The sequence below is a fragment of the Gigantopelta aegis genome, chromosome 3, assembly GCF_016097555.1.
Source record: "Gigantopelta aegis isolate Gae_Host chromosome 3, Gae_host_genome, whole genome shotgun sequence".
Classification (NCBI taxonomy): domain Eukaryota; kingdom Metazoa; phylum Mollusca; class Gastropoda; order Neomphalida; family Peltospiridae; genus Gigantopelta; species Gigantopelta aegis.
This window is the reverse complement of record NC_054701.1, coordinates 51,030,267-51,056,692: the sequence shown is the minus strand read 5'-3', so window position 1 is coordinate 51,056,692 and position 26,426 is coordinate 51,030,267. Positions and strand designations below refer to the sequence as shown.

Genomic DNA, 26,426 nt, shown 5'->3' with positions numbered 1-26,426 from the left:
CTGCCATTTCCCGGAAGATCCTTACATGACGTTACATCCTAGCACCACCTGTAGGACTTCCACTCTTCGGGAGATCCTTACATGACGTTACATCCTAGCACCTCCTCTAGGACTGCCATTCCCCGGGAGATCCTTTACAGGACGTTACATCCTAGCACCGCCTGTAGGACTGCCACTCCCCGGGATATCCTTACATGACATTACATCCTAGCATCGCCTGTAGGACTGCCATTTCCCGGGAGATCCTTACATGACGTTACATCCTAGCACCGCCTGTAGGACTGCCACTCCCCGGGAGATCCTTACATGACGTTACATCCTAGCACCGCCTGTAGGACTGCCACTTCCCGGGAGATCCTTACATGACGTTACATCCTAGCACCTCCTATAGGACTGCCATTCCCCGGGAGATCCTTACATGACATTACATCCTTGCACCACCTGTAGGACTGCCATTCCCTGGGAGATCCTTAACAGGACGTTACATCCTAGTACCGTTTATAGGACTGCCACTCCCTGGGAGATTCTTTACAGGACATTACATCCTTGCATCGCCCGTAGGACTGCTACTCCCTGAGAGATCCTTTACAGGACGTTACATCCTTACACCTCCTGTAGGACTGCCATTCCCAAGACTGGTTTAACGTTAATAAATCCAAACTTGCACATGGCAGACATAAGTGGATTATATAAAACCACGTACAAATGTTGCGAAGAAAAGTCGAGTTCACTGATGCATTAGCATTAAAACCGAATACTAAACGGCAGATGTCAGTCCCACATTTGACACAGCCTCCATATCGAGATTGACTCCTGCACAGCGTGACAGAAATGTGGAGTGACTGACAGCCGTGGACAGAATACAGTCCGATACCACCGCTTTTAATATAACTGCTCACCAATAGTTTGTCACCCTCACAGACATTTTAAACCCACTGGGAACATTGCAGATGGGCCAGACAGAGAAGAACCACATGTGGCAACGCCTAGGCATGCTCTTCGTATTTTTCACCGAGGAGATCCGTGCCAGATCACTAACAAAACCAGTAGGGACACCATCGGGAACCATTAGATATTCACCAATTGTCACACATTACTCCGACAACTGGCAGATGGAGTCCTCCACAACTGGCAGATAGAGACCTCCACAACTGGCAGATAGAGACCTCCACAACTGGCAGTTGGACCTCCACAACTGGCAGATGGAGTCCTCCACAACTGGCAGATGGAGACCTTCACAACTGCTGTTCAGCTGGAGGACCAGTTTTGACTAACAGACAGAGTGCCATGCCTGCAATATTTACATAGTCATGTCATTTGGAACTAGCGGCAATGGTAGACCAGGCAAGAGCCGCATATGTATTGATAAACGTGTCAGTGATGTGGTGGGCCAAGAATGATGCGGGGAGGGACTGTTCTCTGGAATCTGTGCTCGTCTGGTTTTAGTCCAGGTTGAGGAATTTGCATCACTCGTCAGTATTATGTCCACAAGGTCTAACATACTCGTTTTGTTTTGCTATTCCTGGTCCACAAAAACACCGTCTTTCAGGAGAACAACGCACACCCACACTAAACCACGATCTCTCAGAATTTATTTCAATACAACAACATTCATACCATGACTTGACCTATCATGTCCCAGAGCCTTGAACCTATACTCGGACACCTCTGAGATCAACAACAGCTGCTCAGCTGTACCAAGCCATCTTCCAGGCTTGGGATAACATCTCTTAAACAGTTTATGTATATGTTAGCTGCCTGAGTACTCAGTTCAAGGGAATTGTTCATTACAAGTATGATAGAAACTGGTGAACGGATAGTGGATGGCAAATTATATGTATAACAAAAGAAGGGACACCAGAACATTGTAAACTACAGCTATTTGTTGTGTTAACAGCTAGTTATTTAGACCTTGGTTTATAAGTAGTGGGAGAGGAAACATGCTATCACTAGCTAGGCTACTCCCAACTGAAAAACACGCAACAGGGGATATTTTAATGCATTCTCTCAAACAGAACAGCACCTACCACGGCTTGGATGCAGCGGTTGTCGGGCACTAGTTGGGACTAGTCGAACGCTCTGTCATTGAGTTAGACCCCTCTTTATGTGTGCAATATTGACTAGAGAGTACGTGTTAAACACTACATTGGCACGACACGGCACCACACAGTTTATTTCTCTTCCAGTCCAAGAACATATTCGAGCGCTCCGATCCGAGCGATGAGTATTACACTTTCTGTGTGCTGAATGCTTCCTTTCAGATGCGTCTGGGCTTGTTAAGATGTGGAAGTGTGATAGTCAGTATTGTGTGCACACCATTGACGAAAACCGCCAAACGCTGGCAGTAACGATGAATCCTAGCGGAAAGCGCTTCGTCACAACGGGAGCCAGCACTGGGATTTATGTGTATGACGCGGTGACCATGAAGAAAATTAACACGTGTCAGGCCAGGTATACGAATACTGGGTCCGCCTGGGTGGGTCGGGGCGGACGTTCAGTCTAGACGACCCAGCCGTTATTATAATAATTATAATTTGTTTGTAAATGTATTATTAATTATTATTATTGCTGTAATTATTATCTCATTTTGCTGATTTGGTTTCTGTTGTTTTCGTTATATGTATGTATGTATGTATGTATGTATGTATGTATGTATGTACATGTATATACATGTATATACATGTATATACATATATTATAAATATATTATGAAAATAGCGTGTTTGCGCTCTTTAAATGCGGTCTTTAAATTATTGTTTGGAAAAGGACGTTCGACTTTAAAAATGAAAATATATAAAATAATAATAGAAGTATATATTATAGACTTCCCACAGAAAAGATAGAAAATACCACGGCCTTTGGTAAACCAGTGGTCGGGCACTGATTGTGATGGGGATTAAAAAAATAAATAAAAAACCACACATACACCAAAACAATAATAACAGAGAATGGAGCCACTAGGTGATTCAGTCTTTCGATCCAAGAAACCTCGGGCGAGCGTCCCGCCGACTGAGCCAGATCTCGCCCAGTACAATGTCTAGAGGCGAATTACTTATTCGCTTATAGATCTACTATACTGTCAATACTCTCATGGCAGGCTACTTCAAACAGTGATACCCTGCTGTTTCAATTCTCTGTAGTGAAAGAAGGCGTAAGATGGATGGCCATCGCTTCCATGTGTTTGCAGTTAAATACAACCCCAATCACAGGCATATGTTTATCACTGGCGGCTGGGACAACACAGTTCAGGTATTTAACTGTAGAGTTCATTAATGTAAATTTTATTTTATATAATATGATATGATATTAATATAAGTGATGTAGCACGATTTTTATTGATATAAAGCGTGGGGTTTTGGGGGGTTTTTGGGGTGGGTTTTTTTCTATTTTGTATCGGCATATATATACTCTTCAAAAGAAGAAACGCAAAACCACATTGTCGTAACATTTGGAGAATTGATTTAATTATTGAATGGTGAGTCCGATAATTACCAAATGTTGCAGGATTGTTCACAATTCACTCTAGTCCATTTTGAGTAAGTGATAGGACACACCACCAAGGTCAAGGTCATCTGGAGTCAATACCGGGTGTGGCCTCCGCGTGTGTTGACAACTGCCTGGCACCGCCTGCCCATTGAAGCAACCAGAGTACGGATGACGTCCCGGGGGATGGTGGCCCACTCGGCCTGCAAGGCTGCTGCCAGCTCGGGCAGGGTCTGGGGCTGTGGTTGTCGCTGTCGGAGGCGTCGGTCCAACTCGTCCCATAGATGCTCAATTGGGTTCAAATTCGGTGATATCGATGGCCAAGGAAGGACATTAATGTTGTTGTTCTGTAGGAAAGCCGTTGTGAGACGTGCTGTGTGAGGCCTGGCGTTGTCATGTTGGAACACTGCGTTGGCGTTGGCCATAACTGGAACGATGTGTGGCCGGAGGATCTGGTCAATGTAGCCTTGTGCATTCAGGTTGCCCTGCACGTGGACCAGGTCAGTTCTGCCAGTGTGTGAGATGGCTGCCCACACCATGACACTACCCCCGCCGAATCTGTCCACTTCCTGCACGCAGTTTGCCGCATAACGTTCACCACGACGCCTATACACGCGATATCTTCCATCATGACGTCGGAGCAGAAATCGGGACTCGTCACTGAACCACACCTGTCTCCATCGCAGTTGAGGCCATTGTCGATGAATCTGGCACCACTGCAGTCGGAGTCGACGGTGTTGTGGTGTTAAGATGACACCTCGAACTGGACGTCTGGCACGAATTCCTACCTCACGTAGGCGGTTCCGTACGGTCTGGTCGGATATCCTGCGCAAACCTGGTATTGCTGCGGCTGTGGAGGTGGCAGTAGTCAATCGTTCCCGAAGGTGGCGTACCCGGATGTAGCGGTCCTGCCCGGGGGTAGTGACCCGTGGTCGACCGGATCTAGGGAGGTCACGTGTTGATCCATGTTGCTGGTAACGGTCCCACAGTCTGGAGATGGTGCTTGGGGACACATGGAATGCCCTGGCAACGGCCGTTCTGGATTCGCCTGCGTCTAGTTGGCCGATGGCATTGTTTCTCTGCGGTTCACTGAGACGTGGCATGTCCTGCATTGTCAACTGTCGGCCAGATACAGAGGCCAGGCAAGCGAACACCCTGCACTTTTATACTGTCGGTGTTCATGTTGCACGTGCAGACAACGCACGTGCAGTGGTGACATGGTTTGCACGTGGCTGCGTTTTTGCGAATATTCACATTTTGGAACTTTATTGTACAGTAGCTGCGTTTTATCGAATGTAACCGTGGGAATGTGTTTGGGACATGCAATGACCTTATATTCACAAAGCATGAACCGGTAGGAAACATAAAATCGGAGTTATAACCCATTTGTACCCTTTTGCGTTTCTTTTTTTGAAGAGTATATAAAGCAGGTCAGTTGACATATACTAGGTAGTAGTAAACCGTATTGAATGCCTATATTCTTTCAAGGTTCAGGCACGTACATTCCAACCCGAACCTCTGGCCTGGCCAATGGTGTGGCCAGGGACAGAGGGGTAATTACTTTAATGGGACAATTTTAATTAAAAAAAGGAAACGAGAATAATTTAGAGCGTCAATCAAAATTGTATGCTATTTTTAAAATATTTATTTTGACGCAAAATTTAAATCGGGCACATTCCAAACAAAAAATAAAAATTGCTATTATCATTTGAGTGCCCTGGAGGGTTAAAGTAGAAAAGGTTTGGGATTTGCGACCCAGAGGTACTGAGTGACCGTCTTGTCGCCAGGGATAGTATAAAGAACTGTTAACATACATAATAATCTATATACAGTAATAGTATAATCTAGCACAAACATTTGCGTTACGGCAATTACTCTTCAATGTCGAAAACTTCTTGGTTTCCCTAAACATATCTAGCACCTGACCAATCGTTGTGCCGCTAGGGGTTTTCCCAACCAATCACACTGAGTGTCAGGTTTGATAATCGCAATAAAGCGCTTTTAGTAGCATTTCCTTTTTTAAAATTGCAGAGAGAAGCCGTGTCTGATTATAACTTTATCTGTAAGGTGTATTTTCAGGACTGAAAAAAAGAAGACCTGTAATCTCCTTATAAACATATGGAATACCGTGGGGAAATCTGTGCTGTTTTAACTTAAGTGTCTGTTCAAGTTTTATCTGTATTACTTTTAATCGTGCTTTGTATAATATATTTTAAGAGAAATTAACTTGCGATAATATTAGTTATTTTAAATATATTCCTTTTTAATATTTGTTATTTCTGTTGATTTTAATTTGTATGACAAAGTTTTATGGCATTATACCGAATGTAACGTGATAATTAACACATGTACTTGTTTTCTTCTTCAACTTCAATTAAAGAAGGAACGAAGGAAATGTTTTATTTAACGACGCACTCAACACATTTTATTTACGGTTATATGGTGTCGGACATATGGTTAAGGACCACACAGATATTGAGAGGGGAAACCCGCTGTTGCCACTTCATGGGCTACTCTTTTTGATTAGCAGCAAGGGATCTTTTATATGCACCATCCCATATACAGGATAGCACATACCACGGCCTTTGATGTACCAGTCGTGGTGCACTGACTGGAGCGAGAAATAGCCAAATGGGCCCACTGACGGGTATCGATCCCAAACAGACCGCGCATCAAACGAACGCTTTACCACTGGGCTACGTCTCACCCCATTCAATTAAAGAATGCTATTTTTTTCTACTGACTCTCCTACATTACACGTGAATAAACAGTGTCCTACTTGGTCTGCCCCGATCTAAGGTTTCAAGCATGTCTGTCCTGGGTCCCGCTCCGGGATAGCCAGGGGTCTGATCCGGGACAGATCCAACTTGGTAACGTGAGTGAAACTGTAACGTGAATAACGATAATGGATAATGCATTACATGTCTGAGGTTACTACTTGGTTTATATTTGATCAACAAGTGTCGTTTTCGCTTTGCTGTTGTCACCTAGAAACACTGACATGCTGTAGACATTAACATATTTAAATATAAATAAATAATAATAATAATAATCATGATGATAATAATAATAATAATAAATAATTTTTAAATTTTTAAAATCATGCTAGTCCGTAAAAGGCAGCGAATATGAATGCCTTCCCACTTTCAGTACATTCAGGAGAATTTATGGATTTTCAGACGAAGATTATAAAACCTATTTCTGAAAATATACTGAGTCAAATTAAAAACTTCACAACCGTTTCATCTTGGCTAATTAGCAAATATGACAGAAGAACGTGTTAAATAAGGTACTTTTTATTGTATGACGTCCAAAGAAAGAATAGGAATAAATGTTGAATCACAAATCTGTTTGATGCACCCACAGCATTCGTGAAAACCACAAACAGTCAAAATGGTAATTCACAAGCAGGGTCGTCTGATAAAATCACAGGTTCAGTGGCACATATGCCCTCCATGTGTACCCACAACTGCAAGGCAACGCCTCCTCATTGACTGCCTGATGCGTAGAAAGACTGTATTAGGGATACGGCGCCATTGTTCCACTAATGAGGCACCAAGTTCCTGCAAAGTCTGTGGTGGGTTCCTGAGAGTGCGCAGGCGTCTTCCCAGCACATCCCAGGCGTGATCGATGGGATTCAAGTCGGGCGACATTGAAGGCCAATCCATGACATTGATGCCTGCGTTCCTCGAGTAATGCAGCAGCGTTGAGGTTGCCACGGATGACAAGAAGTCGAGGACGTCCATTTCCACAGAAAGCACCCCAAACCATTACACGTCCGCCTCCGAATCTGTCAACTTCACTGACACAACACTGAGCTTGACATTCACACCACGTCGTCTTCAAACCCTCTGCCTGCCATCGGCAAATCGCAGTGTGAATCTTGATTCATCGCAAAACACGACTCTATTCGCAAGTGGCGTTGTGCCCACAGTTGACGATGACATCGATGAAATTGGGTCAAAATGGGTCCAACATATGGGCGCCGTGCGTGGAGGACTCAGGTGAGCGGTTCGCAGCCTATTTCGGATCGTTTGCGCGGACACCCAACGTCTGAAAACTTCATTACTGCTTGTTGTAACTCATGAAACCACTTTTGCCTCAATGGTGCTGTGCACGTGCTATGGATTGGGTCACGTAGGCTGTGATGGGCTTCAAATGGAGTGTAGACATTGCCATTACAATATTTATTCGTTGAAAAATACCTGCTTTCAACACTAATTGACTTTATTCAAATTTTAGATTGTGAAGTTTTTAATTTGACTCAGTATATTTAACTCCTTTTACGGTCGCATGCTTATTTGTCTTCATTAGTGTGTTATTTTAAAACAACAATTATCATGGCTAATATATTATGTACTTTTATGTTGACATATAATGGCTGTATATAGCAATGACCCCGTTCAAGCACCAGTATTTTAAGACTATTTCTCTTCTGTTAGATTGTTCTAATACAACACGCCTGCCAGGCAGACGAGAAGCAAACACCTCTTTCCCCAGCCCTTGTCTGTGCAGTATTCATTGTCTGTATATTGTGTGTTTAAAAAACATCTGCTATATATTTTACAGTACTGGGATGAACGCCAGGAACATGCCGTACAGTGAGTTCTTACATTTCTAAATATAGTGTTATAGGCAGGCATGTAATCTGAATAATGTACAGTATTATACCCGATCCACACATCATTGATTGATTGACTGACTGATTGTTTGACTGACTCATTGTAATGATGCACTCGATCCACACACCAATGATTGATTGACTGACTGATTGTTTGACTGACTCATTGTAATGATGCACTCGATCCACACACCAATGATTGATTGACTGACTGATTGTTTGACTGACTCATTGTAATGATGCACTCGATCCACACACCAATGATTGATTGACTGACTGATTGTTTGACTGACTCATTGTAATGATGCACTCGATCCAAACGTCTATGATAAGTGATTGATTGATTGATTGATTATAATTATGCACCCGATTCAAACATCTATGATAATTGATTGATTATAATGATGCACAGACCCCTGATGGTTGATTTATCGATCGATTGATTGATTGATTGATTACCACACAAACAAACTTTATTACTTCCTTGGTCATATTATATGACATGATGAAGAAAATATTTGTCATACTCAGAAAAAAAAATAATGTAACACTCGAGGGATATGGTAGTTTCTTGCAACACGGGTTTTAAATTTTAAGAAGTTGTTTAAAAAATAATTCTTACATATTGAGATAGATTTCTAAATACTGGCAAACGTTTACTATTAAACAGTTCGTGAACAATTTTTATTATTAAACCGTTCGTGAAAAATGGACAGATAAAAAGATAGTGATAATTCATTTTGGTTACAAAGAGTACATTACCCACCTGCCCTTTTCAACATAATGATGCCCCCGATCCACATACCTCTGATGATTGATTGACTGATTATAATGATGTACCCGATCCACACACCGATGCTGCTGCTGATGCTCGTCATCATCATCATCATCATCATCATACTAGAACCTGTTTTCACGTGACTATCCAAATACGTTGACGTATTCTGTCCTAGGCGTGCAATTGTGACGGCTATACAGAGGAGAACAGACAGGCTGCGTGTGCTGTTTAACTGTAAGGGCTGTTTTATGTATCCATCGACAGGACAATACATACCACGACCGTTTAATTTACAATTTTACATTGTGGAGCACTGGTTGGCGTATGTAGCTAATGTTCCATTGCGATACACGGTGCACTCGGCCTGGGTCTGTGGAGTAACTGGAATACGAAACCAATAGCAACCCCCAGGGCCCACTGCCATAGGTAACATGCTTTATTATTATCTTTATTATGTTTTTGAATTATTTTTTTTTTTTATTATTACACTATAAGTGTTGTGATACTTTATGTAGTCCATTCGGATATTTGGTGTCAATTGTGAATGATTTTCCAAACGAATTCTGCCTTCTTAACCTCGCAATGACAACCAACTGAACTCACAAATTACAACGCAGCATCATAACTCACGGGGACATTCATCCACGTCACCACATGATCAGGTGCATTTTAAGCTTCATTTAAATCCGACGTCGACGTGAAAACAAAAATGAGGGAAATGATTCATTGTTTTCTTAACTTGGAAGACGGTGAGCCATTTGAACTATTACCATATTAATACCATATGAATTCACATGCTAAATGGAGCGAAATTTACTATCTTTGAATTAGCATCATGGAACTGATAGGGAGCAAGAGTGGTAGCTTCCCGTATACTACGAGGTCTGTAATGGTGTGACTGAAACTGTTGATTCTCAAATGGGTGAACATCTGCCCCATGTTCAGCCAGCTAACGTTCGCGGACTATTTGATTGGTTCCCAACTTGGTCATTTTGTCTATTGGATGTTTTTTGCTCGGTCTAACTGAACTCGCCCCAGATTACAGTGTGACGTTTAACACGTCGAGTACGTGCACGGTCGATCATCTACTAATGATGATTTATCGACAGGGTAGATTATGTATTAGTGCAGTAATATGTCTTGCAGTTTTACACACACACACACACACACACACTCTCTCACACACACTCTCTCTCTCTCTCTCTCTCTCTCTCTCTCTCTCTCTCTCTCTCTCTCTCTCTCTCTCTCTCTCTCTCTCTCTCTCTCTCACACACACACACACACACACACTTTTAAGATTTCATTAAATAATTTTTTGTCACATTTTATATTTGGTGAAGACTTGAAGAATGGATTATAATTGGAGAACATACATGTAAGCATCGGGAGATGTCACCAATTAGAAGGCTGTAATTTATTTATTCTTTCATTCACCTTTTTCACAATTGGGGGCAATCCCTATAGAGAAATGCTTCACTACACCTCTTGGTATTGTTTCAATACATTTTTCTTAATTTTTTATCATTATTGTTTTGTTTTTTTCCAGTAAATTTTCTGGCCCTCACATCTGTGGTGATTCTCTTGACATTAACCCAGTTACGGATCATATACTGACTGGATCATGGAGGAAAGATGAGGAACTAGAGGTATACAGTAGGTCTTAAAAACACTTTGTTCAGAAACTTTTGAAATCGTTTATACTCCCGTGTACGGTGTATCAAGGGTGGGATTTAGCACAGTCGGTTTTGCGCTCGCATGAGGTGCTTGAGTCGCAGGATCGAATCACCTCGGTGGATCCATTCAACTGGTCAAAGGCCGTGATATGTGCTTTTCTGTCTGTGGAAAAGTGCATATGAAAGATCCCTTCAATCTAATGGAACAATGTAGCGGGTTTCCTCTGGTGACTATCGGTGAGAAGTCCCAAACGTTTGACATCCAGTAGCAGACGATTAAATAATCAATGTGCTCTAGTGGTGTCGTTAAACAAAACAAACTTTAACTTTAACTTCAGTGAGTTGGGTAACGATAGCCAAGTACATTTAAGTCGTGTATTCCTTAAAGGGACATACCCTAGTTGTTAAATATTAAAGCTGCATCCTAAAGCTGTATCCTAACCGGACGCGTGCGACGCGAGCGACGCGACAATATTTCTATCCTAACCAGACGCGACCATAACGACAGTCTTCTTTTTAAAATTGTTATCAACAGTTGAAACCGCTAAGTAAAAGTTGTTTGATTAGTTAATATATGTTTGTCGCTCGTGTCGCGCGACAAAAAAATAGAAACAATTCTTATCAGTATTGTGTCGCGCGCTCGACTACATGAATCTGTCGCGCCGTACGCGTGCGATTAGGATACAGCAATTGAAATCAATCGTTTCTAAAAAAAAACATCGCTCGCGTCGCACGCGTCCGGTTAGGATGCAGCTTAACCGGACGCGTGCGACGAGAGCGACGCGATCGATGTTTTTTTAGAAATCATTGATTTCAATTGCAGTATCCTAACCGGACGCGTGTGACGCGACATATTTATCTGTCGCATCGCACGCGTGCGGTTAGGATGCGGTAATTGAAATCAATGATTTCTAAAATAATCGTTGGCATCGCTCGCGGCCGGTTAAGATACAGTTTAAAGCATATTTGTTACTATTAGAGCCGTTATTCACCATTTCAAAGTCACACACTCATGTTTCACTCATTTGTAACTTTATCCAAATGTGTTACAGGCTTGTAGATTATCTGAACTTAGTGTTAATTTTCACAGGTTGAAACTAGGGTCTGTCCCTTTAATTTAATTGAAATCCGATCAAACATCCTGACGTTTCCGCCATTTGATGTCGCATTCACTTGATATATCGTCTGTAAATAGTCATTACAATACACATGTATTGTCCAATTACAATTCACCTTTTATGGGCTATTCCAAATCGGGCGAGTTATACACGACCGCCACAGCCTACTGGCATCTGTTTAAAGTGCTCGGAGTACCGTGTATAAGTTACGAAGAATAAAGTAATTTTATTTTCGTATTGTCAGTAGTCAGAGATACGAGCAATTAATAGTTATTAATTAGAAATAAAGAATAACCATCTACATGTCAGAGCTTTACAGTTAAATACAAACCGATAGTGCGGTGCAGTGGCTCCTATGAACATCGCCCGTTGTCGATATTAATAAATAACCATTTACGAATTTTGTCTTAAGATAATATGGCTCGAAATCTTTTTATCTTGTTTTATTTTTGTTTATTATTACTATTATATTTTTTCCCTGTTTTACAGCTTTGGGATTTTGTATCTGGTGAGAAAATCAAAGATATTCCACAGGACAAAAAACACAAAAGCAAGGTAGGTGTAATAGATATAATTATAACAGTGATACTAAAGATGTTCCAAAGAAAACAAAGTTAACCTTTTTTTCTATGAACGTAAACAGTCAATACACTCAGTCATGTAGTTACGTTAACGAAATTGTTTGTTTCTTTTTTTTTCTTTTTTCTTAACGACACCACTAGAGCACATTGATTTATTAATCATCGGCTATTAGATGTCAAACATTTGGTAATTTTATCATATAGTTTTAGAGAGGAAACCTGCTACATTTTTCCATTAGTAGCAAGAGATATTTTATATTCAGCAGCCCAGAGACAGGATAACACAAACAACAGCCTTTGAGATACCAGTTGTGGTGCACTGGCCGAAAAAAGAAATAGCGCAATGGGCCCACCGACGAGGATCGATCCTCGGCCAATCGCGCAAAAAGCGAGCGCTTTACCATTGGTCTATGTCCCGCCTCCTCGCAAGCACTATTAATTAACCGACTTTGACAGTGGCTGTAATCAAACAACCTTGACCCATTAACTTGCATAGTATGTAGAGTATTGAATTTATGACGTCATATAGTGCACGTTATCTAGATGATCCTTGTGCTTCTCATTAAGATATATAAATCAATTGTTCTACCCTGTCAGGCACAGAAATCAACAGAGAAGCTTACTTGAAGTGTGGTGGTAACAATAAAAAATCACGACTATTATTATTATCAAATGCGGTGACAAAGTTTACAAATAAATAAATATGGATCAAACAGTTCTTTGGTTCTCTTCTATTATATATATAGAGGCCCATTCTAGTAATATATTAAATACACTCAAAACATAATCTTGAGCGGTTTAGGTTTTAAAAAATATTCCAAACCTCGATTCTGTGAATGCCTTTTAAACTTCTAGGCCTACATGTCATTTTGAAGTTTGATATACCAGAACAAGAAATAGTCCAATGCCCAAATCACGAAACACGGCATTTTATAAATTGACATGGTTTTCAAAAGTCAGCTTGGACTACTACACATTATATCAATGAAAGAACATGTCATCAGATTCATGGCTGGGTGAACTAACACGTCATGCTAAAACAATACAACTAACGCAATACAAGTGAAATAGTTTTCGATCAATTCCATTATATCGCCATCCTACTTTAGTATAGGTTTTTACATCACTACATGCATGTTATATATACACTAACAATAAAGCCGACCAGCAATCCCTGGTTAGTTTCGCGTTGTATATATCCCCAGCTGATTTACCAAGCTTCAGGTAGACTTTATAATTATTCATACAAACAACAGATGAAATAGTGCTGGGTAATGGAGTCTAGGTTGTAAACTCCTTCATACATTTGTATTACCATTATTTAATGGAATATATTGGACTCAAACGTTCAGTAGACTAATTTTCAGTGATTAAAACTATAACAGTAATTTGCTCTGTACACAGTGTTCCAGGTACAGTCTGTGTTATTCCCTTCTACCTCACTGACACTTATTTAGTTTGTAACTAAGGAACGATCATCAGTAAACGTGACAGTTTGTTTCACCAACTGAATACAAACTGGCAATTTCCTTTTCAACTTCTGTTCCTATTTTGTAATCTGCTTTCCCTGTCCCAAAAACACAGTTATTCAGGCTTTATTCATTGAAACAGGGGCGGGACGTAACCCAGTGGTAAAGCGCTCGCTTGATGCGCAGTCTGTCTAGGATCGATCCCTGCCGATGGGCCCTTTGGGCTATTTCTCGTTCCAGCCAATGCAACACGACTGGTATATCCAAGGCATTGGTATGTCCTATCCTGTCTGTGGGATGGTGCATATAAAAAATCCCTTGATAAAAATGGGAAAATGTAGCGGGTTCCCTCTCAAGACTATATGTCAAAATTACCAAATGTGCTCTAGTGGTGTCGTTAAACAAAACAAACACACTTTTTTATTCATTAAAACAAGCATGGATTGGCTTCTGTCTTTTATTTGTACCTGGAATGTAAAAGTAAATTAATATAGCTTAATATATTTTGCACTCATTGTTAAATCAACAAATGAGAAATTTCTGTTTTATAACCACTTGGTGTCTGAAATGTGGTATTTGGTGAACTTGGTCTAGTGAAAACATAAACCGGCAACTGTCACACAGTCTATTATGACATATGGTTCTGAAATTTGGGGATATAGTAATATTGAATATTCTTGAACGCTTACAAAGTAATTTTATTAAAATTTGTTTAAAATTAAAGAAAAACACTCCTAATTATATGTTGTATGGAGAAACAGGTAAAATGCCGATTCGTTTACAAATATATAAAAGGATAATATCATATTGGTGTAAAATTATTTTGGATAAGGATAATAAATTAATCTCTATTTTATATAAGAATTTATTATATAAATATTGTAACGGATATATGTCTATTTGGTTAGATAATGTTAAACGTATTTTAGATAATTGTGGGCTGAGTTTTGTGTGGCAACAACAAGGTTTCTCAAGTAAGGGATGGTTGATATCTTTAATAGAAACAAGACTTAAAGATCAATTTCGCCAAGAATGGAATAGTAATAAGTTAAATACCTCAAAAGGTAAAATTTATAATTGTATTAAACCGGAATTTAATCAAGAATTTTACATATTTCTGCCAAAAACTGTATCACTTCCGTTGCTTAAATTTCGAACTGGTAACCACTTATTACCTGTAGAACGAGGTCGTTGGAGTAACATCCCTTACTTGGAAAGATATTATACATTATGCCAGAATGAGTGTGTAGGAGATGAATATCATGCTTTGTTTGAATGTCCTGCATTTTTGACCGAAAGAAAATTATTTTTAAAAAAAGAATTTATAACACGACCAAACTTCTATAAGTTTTCTATGTTGTTGCAAGAGAAACGGCTGTCAAGATTACGAAAACTTAGTAAATTTGTTAGTCTTATAATGACAAAATTTAAAGATCAACAGTAATTAAGTTTATTATTTGTAGCAGTATATATTATATGTATGTACAGTATGTTATACATGTATATTGCCACCATCCACCTTGGCACATGTCTTTATGTGAATAAAGAAGTTCATGAAGTCTACGTCTATCAACTATCTTTTATAGGCATTTTTCTCATCTCGATAGAAATGAACATACCATAGCCTTTGTTTTAACAGTCATCGGGCATTGTTTGGGAGGTTCATCCATGGCCAACTGATCCTGTGATAAATATTTCTAGACACCTTTTGGCTACAGTATAATTCTCTCTCTCTCTCTCTCTCTCTCTCTCCTCTCTCTCTCTCTCTCTCTCTCTCTCTCTCTCTCTCTCTCTCTCTCTCTCTCTCTCTCTCTGTGTGTGTGTGTGTGTGTGTTTCTATCATTTTTATTATTATAACTGAATGAGAAAATATCCTTTATTTATCAGGTGTATTGTGCGCAGTATCTCGGAAAACACAGTATATTTTTTGGTGGTACTGATAACAATATGGCTGGTATTATTGATCTCAGAACACGGACAGTAAGTAGTGTCCTTTGTTTAACTTACATTTGGAATAAGCCTTAAAGTATGTTGTTGAAACCCAGTTTTGTGTCCCGTTTTGCATAAACTCCAGTCCAAACCTTTTCCACTAAATTGAATCATCAAGAATGTCATCCCGCAAAAATAAAATTACCACCTAATATATCTTCATTTTAATATTGAAAAACAAACTGAGGAAATGTCCTAAAATGAAACATTTGAAAACCCTTTGTAAATTAAGGCAATTAAATGAAGAAAATTCTATTTTTTGAAACTGGTTTGCATGTGTTCATTTTCAATTACAATATTGCGGCATTGTACCAATTATTATACTAAGTAATTACTCAAAGGATTGGTCTTCAAACATTTAGAACTGTAATAGCTATGACCTATAAATAATAATAATAACTACTCTGCAGATACCAACTGCATTTAAGCTATCTGTGTAGGATAAAATCAAAATAATAATGACTTATAATAGATAAATAATACAGGTATGGCAAGCAAAAGGTTTTATTTATTTTTTAAAATATAAGAATCACTAAAGTTATATTGATACACTAATGAATTAATTCAGAAGGAAGATACTTGCAGACTGGATAACGTCATTTTTGCTGTCACCTATAATTTTTTGTTACTGTTGGTTGTGGTGTTACCATATTTATTTATTTGTTTCCTTATTTATTTATATATTTATTTATATATTTATTATTTATTGATCTGATTGCATTGCATTGTAGATTAAAGGACAGCTATTTGATCTACCTCAGGGCGTCTACTCTATTGACAATGACAGAGTTGGAAAACCGCCCAAGTTAGCAATCAGCAGTGGGCGTCAGATATACCTTATCGAGATTTAAATGAAGTTTGAATGGAGGAACCAAAGATATCTGTAATCTCGAGCTAACTTGGTATCACAGACAGCGGGAGTGAGGTACTGACAGAAAATACCCAGTATTTGTTTAAGAAATATAATGTTAACCGTGAATGAAATGTACAAACTCAAATTGTATGTGGTTAATCTGAACTCTGTCTTGAAGGTTTTTTGTGCATAGCCAGAGTATATTAAACACAAATGCATGATTAAAATGTACATACTGTATTTGACAAGTATTTATATGATTAAAATCTATCAAAGTTCAGTATCTGTTCAAGTTGTTTGTTATGTTATTGCAGCACATTTGTACCTTTAGAAGGAAGTAACGCACGTGATCCCACTGACAATGTCCAGCATATTTGACAGCATATTTGACAGTTTGGTGGTTGTTGTTGGGTTGCTGTTTTGGTGTGTATCCATTGTTAGTGACACATATAATCTCAAAGAAAGGCGGCACATATAATTAGTTAGTGATAGATGTAACGTGGATCATACTGACCAACTCACGAAGTTCACAATTCTCCCGACTGTTTAGTTAATACATGTTGTGTGCGCAACCTTTCACGACTGATGTTGTCCTCTATATAAACAAAGATAAAACAACTTGTGTAGGCCCCCCCTCTTAACACTAGAGACTGCCCCCACCTCCACCCCCGTCCATTAGTGCGAGTGCCACTCCACCCACTCCAGATGGCGTTCTTACGGGCCTGATATGGGACGTGTGGTGATCATTGGCGATCCTGAGAGTGGTATTTATGACCAAATCAGCGACGTAGCGAGGGGGTGAGGGTATGGGAACAATGCTTCCCCCCCCCCCCCCGACGGTGTCAACGGTACACTGGCGAATACGGTTCAGTTCGGGTCACTAAGATCACATGGTGCAAGTCATTTGCAAAATGGCGGCGTTGTGTGAAATGGAAAATGACTAATTTTTAATGCCATAAGGAAGCGACACATCGTGTGCATAAAAAGAGAGAGAGAGAGAACATGCTTGTACGCAACGACGAAGCACGAGCGTTGGAAGGTGCCAAAAAGTGTGTGTGGGGGGGGGGGGGGGGGGGGGGGGGGGGGGGGGGGGGGGGCACACTTTTACATTTACACACTTTTACACTTATAATGCATAATATCTGAAAAGTGACTATTATAAAGCAAAATGGGTGCCCCCACCCCACCCCGCCCCGTTTCCTATGCCTGTGCGAAGGCTAGTGTTGTTCCTAATGATGGAACTTTTATCGACACGATCGATTTGGATAGTGCCTCGTCATTCGTTGTTTCGCCACAGGCACCTGACACAGATTAGTATACACGAATACAACAACATTTAGATCCCTACTATATCGCAAGAAGGAACTTCCCAGTATCCGACAACCATGTAGAATGTATGACGTCAGTTATTGTATGACGTCAATTCCTCACAACACGACCTCTCACAAGCGTATTTGGTGTGTTTCGGTCCAAAACGGATCCGTTTTTATCTATATTGAGCGGCGGTGTGTCAACGACGATTTCTAATGCGGACCAGTACGCACTGATACGCACTGACCGGTACTGGACAGAACCGTATTTGGTGTGTCAACGGTATAATGAAACAAAACGTTTCCCTTAATTTGTAAATAATGTTTTGGCGGATCCAGAGGGCGCAAAAAGGCTCACGGTGCATAGGAGAGCAGTGCGAATACAAGTAAAAGGAATATAAGTAAACTACATAGTGTTACTTAGTGATGAATCCCAAGCAATCTATGTACGCTACCCTGTACGCTACATCATTTTGGTGACACTGAGGAAGTGCATAGATGGGGACTTCTGGCTGACGTTCAGTGCTTAGTTGTGCTGTACTTCTGATCAAGACTACCGGAGATACGCAGGCTAAAGGGCTTTCCACCCGAAGAAACCATAACCGTGTTTCTCCCCGTCAATTCCCCGACATGAATTTTATTCTTCGTCGTTTCCAGACCAGCATCCGCTCCCTTGTGTACTCGGCGCGAAAATAGTTTGCTTGTTGTTTTTGAACAGATTCATGTTTGAAGGCTAATTATTTTGAATCTGATACAAATCTTGAGCTTAGTGATAGACAAGCAGTTATTTTTTAAAATGATTGATTTATTTTTCACCAGGGGTGCAAGCGATTTAGCTGTAATGAGACTTGTTTTCTTTGTGACAAAAGTCGGGAGCGATCAAGTTGGATAAACTTTTTCAAAAAGCTGAGTTTGTGAAAAATTTAATAGCTAAATCATTCAAATGAGGATTTTTGTAAGGTTTGATGATCAAAGTTTTCATAAATATATACATATGTGTGATATCCGCCAATAACAGCTTGGGTGTGGTTTGTATGTATGTGAACTGTGAACATTGTCAAAAATACACTACAATTATGCAGTTTGGGCACATTATGATGGAAGCAACTCACAAATTTAACTATAAATATTTAAAATGAGTTCTCTTTATAATTATGATCCTATTTGTAATTTCCTTATGACTTAAAATACTTGTATCTTTCTTTATTTTTAAGCCATAGGTGGGCATTTAGGATGCAAGAGGCTGGTATGCACAAATCTCAGCTGAAGATTTACAAATAACTGTCGTCTTCTACCTAGCATGGGAAGCTATTTTTGTCAACTTCCGGCGGGCTTTTTGGCGTGTGGGTAGGATTTCAGTCGCTACATGGAGCGATGGAAATAATCGTGTCTGTATCCAGATGTATCGGTATTCGGACACAACTTAAACGGGATTTACCGATTCGGTGAACTAAATACGACTGTCTCTCCTCGGAGTTATTGTCGGGGGGTGGGGGTGGGGGTGGGGGGGGGGGGGGGGGGGGGGGGGGGGGGGGGAGGGGGTGGTGGTGGATGTTGGGTGAGGGAGGCACCTGCACCTGTTTCCGCACATACAGCTTGGATATGCATTGTACTAATAATCTAAGTTGAATGGTTTGTGTTACTTAGTTACGTAAATAGGGTTGGTCGCAAAAATTGGACTACGTCATAATCGACGTCATTAACATGCTGTTTAGTATGTGGATAGTATGCAGGACAATGGTTCGATAATTTGTATGACGGTGTTGAACGAACAACTAAAACGTTTTGTTCTTCCCGGGCTGTCAGGTGAACAATGGAGGAAACCTCGGAAAATAGCATCTGTTCCAAGGCAAAACTTGATGGGCTTATGAAATTACTGGCTAAAATGTCCGTGAGCTATAGAATTGCATTTTATAAAAATAGCTAAAGATATCTAGGGGTGGGGAGTCAAAAAAGATTCACTGTCGAGTTAGCCCAAACAAAATAAAGCCAGGAATCCATGTGTACGTAGTGCGTAGTGCGTGGTGCGTAAAGGCAACACACCACCATTAGTCGTGTCGTTACTTGCTGTAGCAGCTTAATATAGTCCGGTTTGGACATAGTTTCTCATTAAAAAAAAAAAAAATTATATACCGGTATATATATATATATATATATATATATATATATATATATATATATATATATGTATATGTATACTACACAATTCTGATATGCTTTTTGAAATCATTCTTTGATGATTACACGTAGGTTGTCCTCTGTAGTATTTAATAACCCATTGGTTTGAAGTTACTTGTATGTAGTACTGACTAAGAACTACCGTGCAAGTGGTATGGTGCCACTTGTATAACAGCAACACGAGGCGGTTCCGGCATAGGGGCCATTAATTGAAAAAGTTCGTGGCGGCCATATTGCATACTTGTCAGTTGAGAGCACTCCCTAAAATTAGTAGTCACATGACCCTCTTGATAATGTATTTTTCACAGAATATGTTCTGACATACAATTTGCTAAACAGTTTATATAGAAATCAATTGAAGCGACTGAAGCGCTTCGATATGTACACAATGCGTGTTGAGTAGCCTAATGCGCAATACGTTAATTCCCGAACTCTGTGATCGTTCTAATACGCATCACGCACTACACGCTTATGGATTTCTTGCTTAATAGTGGTGGTTCCGATTACCCGATCGTCACTAGAAAAAAAACATGCGACGATAAGGTTTTTAAAGAAAAACACACAAAAACAAAACAATGCCGACCGTCTAAATTTGATAACACCAAAAGTTTTTTTGTTTTTTGTTTAAATATTGCACAATATTCACAATTGAAGTAAACGTTACAAGGGTCGGGGAGGGGGGACGAAGCTATGAAAAGTACCAATATTTGCATTACGTTATTGTTCACGATCCGGTTTAAATAGGTTTCACTGTATATATCTAAACCGGATCGTGAACAAACCGGAATCCTGTCAAAACCGGCCAAGCTTCAAGGTCCTGACCTGAATTTTCTAAATCATAATACACGAGCCTGTAACATAAACACATACATAACGTAAATACATACATAAATACATATATATATATATATATATATATATATATATATATATATATATATATATATATATATATAAACCCCAACATATATATTTTTTGAAATGCTGAGTTCACTTTTGTGATTTCCAAATGGCTCTGAAAGTTCTTTCCATAGCAGCCAACATGAATTTGAAAAGTGCTAGTTTTGAATGACACATTTGTCAATGCAGTCCGGTTTGTCACTGCTTGTCGGAATCTATATTATTATTAAATGGGAAATCAGGACACTGTCTAAATTATAACAGTCAATACCTTCCACACCACCTCACACCAAGAAACGTAAGATCCGATCCGACCACGACAACAGTCAGTTCTGGCCATCAGCGAAAAGACAACAAAACAACACCCTCCCCCGCCCCCAGAACAAAACAAGAAAACAACCCCAAAACAACAACAACACCCAATCCGCAACAAAAACGTTACATTCATTTTGTACGAACGACTACCAGAAGCCTAAAAGCAGTACGTTTGTTATTTCAGTGACGTGGATGCTGATGTGATGTGCTGTCGATACACTCCAGATGGCCAGGAGCTAGCTGCCGGGCTCTGCAATGGACGCATTCAGGTGCGCGGTGTTCACAAACATCTGTTCTATTAATCATCGGCTATTGGATGTCAAACATTTGGTAATTTTTTAACAAATAGTCTTAGAGGAAATCCGCTACTTGTTCCTGTTAGTAGCAAGGGATCTTTTATATGCAGCATTCTACAGACAGAATAGCACATACCGCGGCCTTTGATATACCAGTCCTGTTGCACTGGCTGAAACTAGAAAAAGGCCCAATGGTCCCACCGACGGGAATCGATTCCAAACCGACCGCGCATCAGGCGTGCGCTTTATTACTGTGCTATCAAACAAGACCCGAGGATTTTAATTGTACTTGTACGCTACAATATCTCCAAAACAGGAGTAAATAAATAGTTGAGGATTTACGACCATGCTCCTACAAACGTGTGCTTTGAGTTGCTGGAATAACTCATTACGTGCCAGTGTCACCAACGTTTCCTTTGAGTTTCAAGGTCCTTGGTAGGGAAGTATCACTAACTATTGGCCGATCCTGGACCAATCAGCTAAGGAGTAAACATGGGGCTCGACCTTAGCGGTAGCCCGGGGTGTTTTGGCTATCGATTTCTCACTTGGACAACCAGTTGTCTAAACCCGGTAGTTCGGCCGGCTACCAAATGTTTTGGCATGTCCAGTCACTCCGCAATCAACAAGACGTTAAGTCCTCGGTGTCTGAAATTCCACCCTTTCGTGTGCGTGCTCGCTACTGCCACGATATGCTGAAACTGTTAATTGCCCCCTTAGTCTGACCAACAGGTGTCGTTGCACAATAAGATTCAGTGAAAAAAAGGAATATATTTGCCAGTGGAATGATTTTTTTTTTTTTTTAATTGGGAACTAATACAAATAATTTGTCGCAATTCAGTGGCCAGATATACAAGGTTCGTACGTGTCATGGAATTTACATTTGGGTCATGGGTTATCTATTAGTGGTCATTTATGACAATCAACAACTAATGCCTTGTATGATTAAGACTATTTGCCGCCTGCTGAAGTCTAAACTTAAACCATAACTCTATCTCGGTTTATTTCCTTCTAGGCTACCTATGCAAATTGTCAGATTATTGTTTACAAAATTAATATCTATTATTATGTTAAAGAAATGTATAAATTGACGAATGTTTTCAATGTTAAAAATATTAATCTTTTTAGCAAATTATTTTTAATTAAATCTCTCTCATCGTTTATTATTGCTTTGCGCGATAACCTCGCTCAAAATGGCATCTGATCGTGTCACGTGATAACACAAACACACATGGTGACCCCCTTACGGCATTTACAAGTTTATTGTAATCAATAAAAACCGCTATTATTTTGGATTTGAAATAAAGGAAAGTTTTGTAAAGATTCTTCGAAATGACATCTGTTAAAGATGGTTACAGCCATTTTAAGTATTAAAATAATTATGTAATATCGATCTTCAGGATCGTACGATTAGCAGACAGTTCTACACTAGTGCAGGACGCACATTAAAGGCATACTGTCACGGATTTAAGGACCTTATTTCTCTAAAAATGGATAATAATTGAAAATTACATTAATTTTTGAAAACCAAATCTAGCTATCGCATCACTTTAATTGAACCATGATGGAGTGAAATCCATGTCAATTCTCTTGGCAAATTTAGTTTCTGAATTATGGACCATTGCCATAATTCAATTATTTTCACAAAATATCATTAATATGGTGGTTACGTAGATGTTTGAATAAAGTTCATTTAGGGGGAAATCAATTATATTTTTGTTCAGGTATTACTTTGTAAGTCAGTGGTCTGTGACAATATGCCTTTAAAATACCTTTCTTGAGAATCACAGTGTGTGTGTGTGTGTGTGTGTGTGTGTGTGTGTGTGTCTGTCTGTTTGTCTGTCTATATCACGTACCCCACTTACCTTGTCATAATAGTTTGTGGGCCACCAAGACCCCCCCCCCCCCCATCTCCCCCCCCCCCCCCCCCCCTTAGGGATTTTCGGTCACCATGTTTTTCAGTTAGCCAGGACACTCAGCTATCATAATCTGCTTGTTTGCCATAAAATTGATGGTGGTGGTAAGCTCCATGGCTGTTGCCATGGCAACACAGTGATGAAACATTGGAATTTCAGAAAATGACATATCTATGTAACCAAGCAACCTAAAAACACAAAATAAGTGTCTATATATATATATATATATATATATATATATATATATATATATATATATATATATATATATATATATATATAGTTTTGAAGCTGTCTAGTTGATTGCAATCATGACCTAGGTAATTTAAGGTCAAGGTCATTACACACGATCAAGGTCAATCTAAATATATGACTTTGTGGTAAACATGAATGTTTTGCTATGTGTTTAAATATTCAATGTTCCTGAATTACCGGTTAAACATGGCAGTTGTCGTCGTCGTCGTCATCAAACATATCCTCTTACATCATCATCATCATCATCAAACATATCAGACATGATCAAGGGCAAACTAATTGTATGACTTCCTTTGGAAAAAGTGAATGTTTACTACATGTGTCTAGTATTCAGTGTTCCTGGAATGTCAGTCAAATCTTAACACCATCACCATTGTCTTCGTCGTAGTCGTCATCGTCATCATCAAATATGTCCTCTTGAATGTTGTAGTCGTCATTTCCACTATCCTTTTCGTCATCAACCTGTTCCAGTACTAAATCTACGAGATCATGTGGAAGCATTTCATCTTCTGTCCATTGGTACACCAATTTGTTTCCTTTTAGTAACCATCCGTGACCATACCATATCAGCTTGGTTCCAAATGAGAGCCTGATAGTTAGCACGTACAACATGCATCCTCAACGAGGATCTGCAGAGTGGAAGCAAACTTAGGTCGATGCCACTCTTGCTGGATAGTAGGTGGTCCTTTGGTGTGTACCGTGTCATGAACATAGTATATGGGAGCTTGTTTATGTCCTTAACGCCTGATCCTGCCCCATACAAAAGACATGTGAATGCCTCCAAATCATCAAACTGTTCTGGAGTAAGAGTCGAGGTTGTACCGAAAGTTGTGAAGACTGGAATATATTGTGGGTTTTTTTGCAGCACACGCAGGGGTCCCACCTTGCCTTTACGCACAAATGAACTGATACAATCACAGCCAGTGAAGGCATGCAGTGAGAGCAATGCATTGTTAAGGATAGTGGAAATGACTACTACAACATTCAAGAGGACATATTTGATGATGACGATGACGACTACGATGAAGACGATGGTGATGGCGTTAAAATTTGATTGACATTCCAGGAACACTTAATACTAGACACATGTAGTCATAATATTAGTTTGCCCTTGATCATGTGTGATATGTTTGATGATGATGATGATGTAAGAGGATATGTTTGATGACGACGAGGACGACAACGACAATGTTTAACCGGTAATTCAGGAATATTGAATATTTAAACACATAGCAAAACATTCATGTTTGCCACAGTCATATATTTAGATTGACCTTGATCGTGTGTAATGACCTTGACCTTAAATTACCTAGGTCGTGATTGGAATCAACTAGACAGCTTCAAAACTATATATAGACACTTATTTTGTGTTTTTAGGTTGCTTGGTTACATAGATATGTCATTTTCTGAAAATCCAATGTTTCATCACTGTGTTGCCATGGCAACAGCCCTGGTGCCCACCCCCACCATCAATTTTATGACAAACAAGCAGATTATGATAGCTGAGGGTCCTGGCTAACTGAAAAACATGGTGACCGAAAATCCCTAAGGGGGGGGGGGGGGGGGGATGGTTTCGATATGTTGGCCCATAGACTATAAGACGTTAACATTTTGATATAATTCGTGTTTGATTTCAGATTATCCAAACGTCGACATACCAGTCAACGCGAAGCCTAGTGAGCGATGAGTCAGATCGCCTGCCCGTAACGCAGATCAAGTTCCAGAATACCGGGCAACCCGAGACAGACGCCACCCTCTTTCTGATCGCCTCATGTACGTGAGTTAGCCACTCCGCTTAATGGTCGCTTCTTGTACGTGAGATAGGCTATTGTATTTGAGACAGACAACACTCTCTTACTGGTCGCATCTTGTACGTGAGATAGTATACACTCTCTTACTGGTCACTTCTTGTACGTGTGATAGACAACACTACCTTACTGGTCGCTTCATGTACGTGAGTTAGACGACACTCTCTTATGCCGGTTTCAGACTACCAACTGCCACGACGGAGTTGGCCAACTCGACCGTTGCGTTGTATTTTGCCCAACTCGCCACTAACGACTGGTGCGCTCAGACTAACAACTAATCGTCGGCAATCCACCACGATCGTGATGTCATTTGTATGACGTTGCATGCATACGTGATCAATGTAGATGAAACAGATGAGAATGGATATTATGTATGGTCTAGCCGCGGTCGCCATTGTCAGACTTTGCAGAAAACGGAGACTGAGGAGGAATGGTCGACCGTGGGCTAGGCCACATATTGTTGATCGTGGGGAGCAAGGTGCTTTTGAAACCTTCTCCCCATCCTTAGGCTTAAAGAGCCAACACAGTATAATAATTTTTTGAGAATGCCGTCAGACATTTTTGACGTCCTTCTTGGATTAGTGACTCAGGGTAGGAACGCCACATTTCCACCATTTCCTCTTCTTTTAAGTTGTCCGTCATGTTTACTTTTTGTGAATGTTGTCACATGGCCAACGTGCTGCGCTGTGGTTGGTTGGTTGATTGCCGACGTCCCAGTTGAGTTGGGAATACGCTCAGACTGCCAACTGGCCGTCGGGTTGAGTTGTAGTTAGCGTTCAGACTACCAACTAAAGTTGGGCCCGATTCATTTTTGGAATCGGATAAAACTGCGTCGTAGGAGTTCTATACGACTAGAATCGAGTTGTAAGAGCGCTCAGACTTGCAA

General features: G+C 40.0%; 2 protein-coding genes across 4 annotated transcripts in view; both read left to right on the top strand.

Annotated features, from left to right (window-relative positions):
* Positions 1-16,845, top strand: part of LOC121368200 (uncharacterized WD repeat-containing protein alr3466-like) — a 34,489-nt gene extending 17,644 nt beyond the window's left edge. The window contains exons 4-10 of the mRNA XM_041492831.1: positions 2,262-2,451; positions 3,141-3,249; positions 8,053-8,084; positions 10,429-10,528; positions 12,163-12,228; positions 15,611-15,703; positions 16,444-16,845. Of these exons, the coding sequence (XP_041348765.1) occupies positions 2,262-2,451; positions 3,141-3,249; positions 8,053-8,084; positions 10,429-10,528; positions 12,163-12,228; positions 15,611-15,703; positions 16,444-16,563 (710 nt within the window). The 3' untranslated portion in view covers positions 16,564-16,845. The remainder of the gene's footprint in view (positions 1-2,261; positions 2,452-3,140; positions 3,250-8,052; positions 8,085-10,428; positions 10,529-12,162; positions 12,229-15,610; positions 15,704-16,443) is intronic.
* A 1,294-nt stretch (positions 16,846-18,139) lies between these two features.
* LOC121368199 (peroxisomal targeting signal 2 receptor-like) overlaps positions 18,140-26,426 on the top strand; it is a 38,250-nt gene continuing 29,963 nt past the window's right edge. Inside the window, exons 1-3 of one of the 3 annotated variants that reach the window (XM_041492829.1) lie at positions 18,140-18,158; positions 21,453-21,537; positions 25,370-25,505. The gene's annotated coding sequence lies outside the window, so the exon portion shown is untranslated. Of the gene's footprint in view, positions 18,159-19,546; positions 19,763-21,452; positions 21,599-25,369; positions 25,506-26,426 lie in introns of those variants that run through there. The other 2 variants (XM_041492828.1, XM_041492830.1) reach the window with 2 other exon arrangements.